The sequence below is a fragment of the Theropithecus gelada genome, chromosome 19 (genome assembly GCF_003255815.1).
Source record: "Theropithecus gelada isolate Dixy chromosome 19, Tgel_1.0, whole genome shotgun sequence".
NCBI lineage: Eukaryota > Metazoa > Chordata > Mammalia > Primates > Cercopithecidae > Theropithecus > Theropithecus gelada.
Window position 1 is genome coordinate 9,573,928 of NC_037687.1, and position 5,381 is coordinate 9,579,308.

General features: G+C 52.8%; 1 protein-coding gene and 1 pseudogene across 3 annotated transcripts in view; one reads left to right on the plus strand and one right to left on the minus strand.

The window, feature by feature from the left end:
- Positions 1-1,926: 1,926 nt before the first annotated feature.
- On the minus strand, positions 1,927-2,255 carry LOC112612338 (annotated as a pseudogene). Its single transcript, XR_003116845.1, has one exon. The product of XR_003116845.1 is annotated as an NADH dehydrogenase [ubiquinone] 1 alpha subcomplex subunit 3 pseudogene (transcript).
- Positions 2,256-4,459: 2,204 nt separating this feature from the next.
- UBL5 (ubiquitin like 5) overlaps positions 4,460-5,381 on the plus strand; it is a 3,064-nt gene continuing 2,142 nt past the window's right edge. The window contains exons 1-2 of one of the 2 annotated variants that reach the window (XM_025366746.1): positions 4,460-4,564; positions 4,902-4,968. In XM_025366746.1, coding sequence (XP_025222531.1) covers positions 4,913-4,968 — 56 coding nt within the window. In that variant the 5' untranslated portion in view covers positions 4,460-4,564; positions 4,902-4,912. Of the gene's footprint in view, positions 4,645-4,901; positions 4,969-5,381 lie in introns of both variants that reach the window. The other variant, XM_025366747.1, reaches the window with a different exon arrangement.

A 5,381-nucleotide genomic window follows, 5' to 3' on the forward strand; every position in this document is an offset into this window, starting at 1 on the left:
CAATGCTTGCGTGACCCAGTATTTCTTTGTTTTCTTTTTGTTTGTTTTTGAGATGGAGTCTTGCACTATTACCCAGGCTGGATCTTGGCTCACTGCAAACTCCACCTCCCAGGTTCATGCCATTCTCCTGCCTCAGCCTCCCCTCCTGGGACTACAGGCGCCTGCCACCACACATGGCTAATTTTTTTGTACTTTTAGTACAGATGGGGTTTCACTGTATTAGCCAGGATGGTCTTGATCTCCTGACCTCATCATCCACCCACCTCGGCCTCCCAAAGTGCTGGGATTACAGGCATGAGCCACCGCGCCCGGCCCAGTATTTGTTTTCAAACAGAGTTTCACTTTGTTGCCCAGGCTGGAGTGCAGTGGCACGATCTCCGCTCACTGCAACCTCTGCCTCGCAGGTTCAAGTGATTCTCCTGCCTCAGCCTCCTGACTAGCTGGGATTACAGACGCCCACCACATTTTTGTAGTTTTAGTAGAGATGGGGTTTTGCCAATTGGCCAGGCTGGTCTCAAACTCCTGACCTGAAGTGATCCACCCTCCTTGACCTCCCAAAGTGTTGGGATTATAGGTGTGAGTCACTGTGCCTGGCCGTGACCCAGGATTTCTAAGAGAATGCAAATATGTGCTGCTTCTAAACGTCCTCAGGCACCTCAGCCCCCTCAGCTCACTTTTGACCTTCCAATCTGTTTTGTCCTGGCTGGAGTCTCCCCAAAAGCAGAGGCAGGGGAGTTCCCACAAAGGAATGCCCTAAATCATCCCAAGATGGGACCAGTGGGGATTTCAAGAAAACACCAATTACCAGAGCAATCAGTCCAAAGCATTTATTAGGGAAACTTACAGAGTACTCCAACAATCATCAAGACAGGAAAGAAAAGGGTGTTCTACCGAGGTACAGCTGCAGCTAGGGGTCAGGAAATGGAGTTCAGATGCACAAGTCAGCATGTCTGGTTTCCATTTGAGTAATGGGCCACCTGCTGGTCTGGCAGGTGTCAGCTTGACCAAAACAGGATTGTACATTCTTTCCCTGGGATGGGGCGTTCCACAACTTTGGTTTTATATTTAGATTTTCTTTTTTTGGTTTGGTTTCGTTTGGAGATGGGAGTCTCACTGTGTCTCCCAGGCCGGAGTGTAGTGGCATGACCTCAGCTCACTGCAACCTCTGCCCCTTGGGTTCAAGAGAACTCTCCTGCCTCAGCCTCCCAAGTAGCTGGGACTACAGATGCATGCCGCCATACCTGGCTAATTTTTTTGTATTTTAGTAGAGACGGGGTTTCACCGTGTTGCCCAGGCTGGTCTCCAACTCCTGAACTCATGCAATCTGCCTGCCTTGGCCTCCCAAAGTGCTAGGATCACAGGTGTGAGCCACCACGCCTGGCCTATATTTAGATTTTCAAGGCCAGTTTCTGGAATTTTTAAGCAAAGTACACAGGTTAAACATTATGAGACCTTAGAACAGAAAAACAGAAGAGAGGCTGGGCATGGTGGCTCATGCCTGTAATCCCAGCACTTTGGGAGGCCAAGGCCAGCGCATCACCTGAGGTCGGGAGTTCGAGACCAGTCTGACCAACATGGAGAAACCCCGTCACTACTAAAAATACAAAATTAGCTAGGCGTGGTGGTGCATGCCTGTAATCCGGGGAGTTTCTCTTGTTGCCCAGGCTGGAGTGCAATGGCACTATCTCGACTCACCGCAACCTCCACCTCTCTGGTTCATGCAATTCTTCTGCCTCAGCCTCCCGAGTAGGTGGGATCACAGGCATGCACCACCACGCCAGGCTAATTTTGTATTTTTAGCTGAGATGGGGTTTCTCCATGTTGGTCAGGCAGGTCTTGAACTCCTGGCCTCAGGTGATCTGCCCACCTCAGCCTACCAAAGTGCCAGAAACAGGCTTGAGACACCGCGCTGGCACTGGAGAATTCTTTTTTTTTTTTGGTTTTCACATTTTTATTGGGAGCCGTGGGAGGGGCCGCCTCTGTCAGTGAAGGTGCTCACAGTTTCTTCAGCCACTCCAGGCTGGAGCCCTGAGGGTCCTGGGGGTGGCTGGGCACGTCCGGCATGTTCTCATCATCACGGACGGGCACTGGGTAGTTGTAGGGCGTGGCCTCATTGATCATGATGGAGTACTTGAAGTAGGGGCTGAATGAGGGCATAATTATAGCGAGGCCCCCGATGACAAAGGACGTGACCAGCACTGGCTCCTTGTCCCAGGCATTCTTGAGGAAGGCGCTGAGCCTCGCAGCCATCTTGGTCTCCGGCATTGGAGAATTCTTAAACCATTGTAGCAGTATAGTTCAACAATAGTAAAAGGTGGTTTTAGTCTCTGGATCCTGCCATTCAAAAGCAAATGATAGGCTGGGCATGGTGGCTCACGCCTGTAATCCCAGCATTTTGGGAGGTTGAGGTGGGCGGATCACTTGAGGTCAGCAGTTCGAGACCAGCCTGGACAACATGGTGAAACCCTGTCTTTACTAAAAATACAAAAAATAGCTAGGCGTGGTGGTGCGTGCCTGTAATTCCAGCTACTCAGGAGGCTGAGGCAAGAGAATCGCTTGAACAAGGGAGGCAGAGGTTGCAGTGAGCTGAGTTTTTTCCACTGCACTCCAGCCTGGGCAACAGAGCAAGACTCTGTCTCAAAAAAAAGAATTGAGACACAGCCTCACTCTGTTACCCAGGATGGAGTGCAGTGGCGTGATCTCAGCTCACTGCAACCTCCGCCTCCAGTGTTCAAGCGATTCTCCTGCCTCGGTCTCCCAAGTAGCTGGGATTATAGGTGCCCGCCACCACACCTGGCTAAATTTTTTTTTTTTTTTTTTTAGTAGAGACGGAGTTTCACCATGTTGGCCAGGCTAGTCTCGAACTCCTGACCTCGTGATCTGCCCACCTCGGCCTCCCAAAGTGCTGGGATTACAGGCATGTCCTTAACCTTGTCTACATAAACCTGTCAATTGATTGAGACCTGTCTCAGATACTTTTTGGCTTACAAATTGACTGAATTGAGGAAGGAAGGCCCTTGTCCCAACAGCCCTCGCAAACCTGGAATGTGGTACGGAGTGCTCCCCAAAGATATAGATGCAGGAGACTGTGCAATTGTCCAAAGTTTCCAGTTACCTTGCAGGCATTTAAGGTTGGTGACTGACAGTGAGGCAGGAGAACAAGGAAAATGAAGCAGAAGAAGAGCAAAGGGAATTAAACGTTGGATAAAGGGCAAAATAAGTAAAACCAGAGAGCAGAAGCAAGGTGAAGGGGCGGGTGAGCAAGAAGCAAGATAAATGGCAGAAGCTGAGGAGACAAAACAAAAGGAAGATTAAAAACTGAGTAAAAATCCCATGGCCGGGGAAATCAGGACCAAACCAGTAAAGAACAGCTCTTTAGGCATAAGCATGCGCATTAAAGACAAAAAGTATCCTTAACATAAGGATAACCAGCTCATTAGTGCTCATGCATATGGACGGCATATGATGCAGGTACTTAAAATTATGGAATGAAGACGGCCCTCAAGCGCACAGGGGCCAAAGTAACTAAGCAACACACCTATCATTCAAAAAGGTAGACACTGGCTACACATTAGGCAGCCTTGGGAAAAGAAGAAAAGCCTGGCCAACATGGTGAAACATCATCTCTACAAAAACTACAAAAATTAGCCGGGCGTGGTGGCGGGCGCCTGTAATCCCAGCTACTCGGGAGGCGAAGGCTGCAGTGAGCCGAGACCGCACCATTGCACTCCAGTCTGGGCAACACAGCGAGACTACGTCGGGAAAAAAAAAAAAGACCCAAACTATACCAAGCTGGGGCTGATCTTATCTCGCAGAGGTCAGTCCGCTCTCCCCTCCGAGTGTGGAATACTGTGCTTAATAAACTTGCTGCTTTGCTATCTCTGTGTGACTCGTTCAAATTTTTGTTCGGGGCACCAAGAGCCTGGAACTGTGCGGTAACAGCAGCTATTGGGCAGCGTAGAGTCTAGTCCAGGATCCAGCTTCGCCTATTGACTGGAGTCCGCATCCCGGGGGAATGCGATGGCCAGAGGGCAGAGGTGAGCAAAATGCTCACGAGGCCCAGCCCTGAATGAACCCAGGGGGTCATAAGGGATGACTGCAGAATTCGCTCCCCCCTACCCGCTCCGCCCTCGCTCCTAGTAGCCGCAGAAAGAGGCTTCGGGCCCCCACCCCCGGGACCCTCTGGTGTCCCACCATGTGACCGAGTCTCCCTGCAACAATGGCTTCAAAAGAGCTGGGGCCAGCGCCGGACCTCTGGCTCTCGCTCCACGCCCTTTCCCCGGCCCCACACCCGCCGAGACCCCCCTCTCTACCCCGCGCGCCTACCGCAGGCGTCCCCCTGCCAAGCCTTGGGACACGGAAACCCATACTTGTGAACCGCAAACACACAACAGACTGCAAACCCGGAAAAACCTGAGCCAGTGTTGACCACACCGCCTGGCTAGGGGCGGGACTTCCGGCCCCGCATTTTTACTTCCGCTTCCGGTTCCCAGCGTCAACTGCTGCCGGAGTTCTGCGCTCGGGTGAGGAGCTAGTGGCGTCGGCAGGTTCGAGGCGATTCGAGGTGAGGGGGTCAAGCGGAGAGGCTCGGAGTTGGGGAAAGCTGTCGCGACCCAGCCACCCAGGGTCTGGGGTCGGTGGGAGGTGAGGCCAGGGAGTTTTGTGTCAGGGCATTCAGGCGTCGAGAAGGGGCGGATGCGCGGCTGCCTGGGGTTCGCGGCCCTGGGACAGGGGACTTGGCCTGGGAGTATTCGAGTGCGGGGGATTGGGGGCAGAACGGAAGGCTTAGTAACCGGGAATTTTAGGACCTGGGACTGGGAGACTTGTAGGCTGGGGCTTCTGGGTCTGGGAGACGCCCGAAGCTCTGATTTTGCTACTTCCCACCCCACTGCTCTGTGTAGCTCCAGCTAGGATGATCGAGGTTGTTTGCAACGACCGGCTGGGGAAGAAGGTCCGCGTTAAATGCAAGTATCCACTGGCAGCCGAGAGGCAGTGGTACCCGCAGGGGTGCTTGGCGTGAGGCAGGCAACTCAATCTGTTGTCGGATGGTTTTAGTTAAACCCGGGAAGGCCGGGCGCGGTGGCTCAAGCCTGTAATCCCAGCACTTTGGGAGGCCGAGGCGGGTGGATCACAAGGTCATGAGATTGAGACCATCCTGGCCAACATGGTGAAACCCCGTCTCTACTAAAAAATACAAAAAACTAGCCGGGCGTGGTGGCGGGCGCCTGTAGTCCCAGCTTCTCGGGAGGCTGAGGCGGGAGAATGGCGTGAACCCGGGAGGCGGAGCGTGCAGTGAGCCGAGATCGTGCGGCTGCACTCCAGCCTGGGCGACAGAGCAAGACTCCGTCTCAAAAAAAAAAAAAAAAAAAAAAACCCCGAAG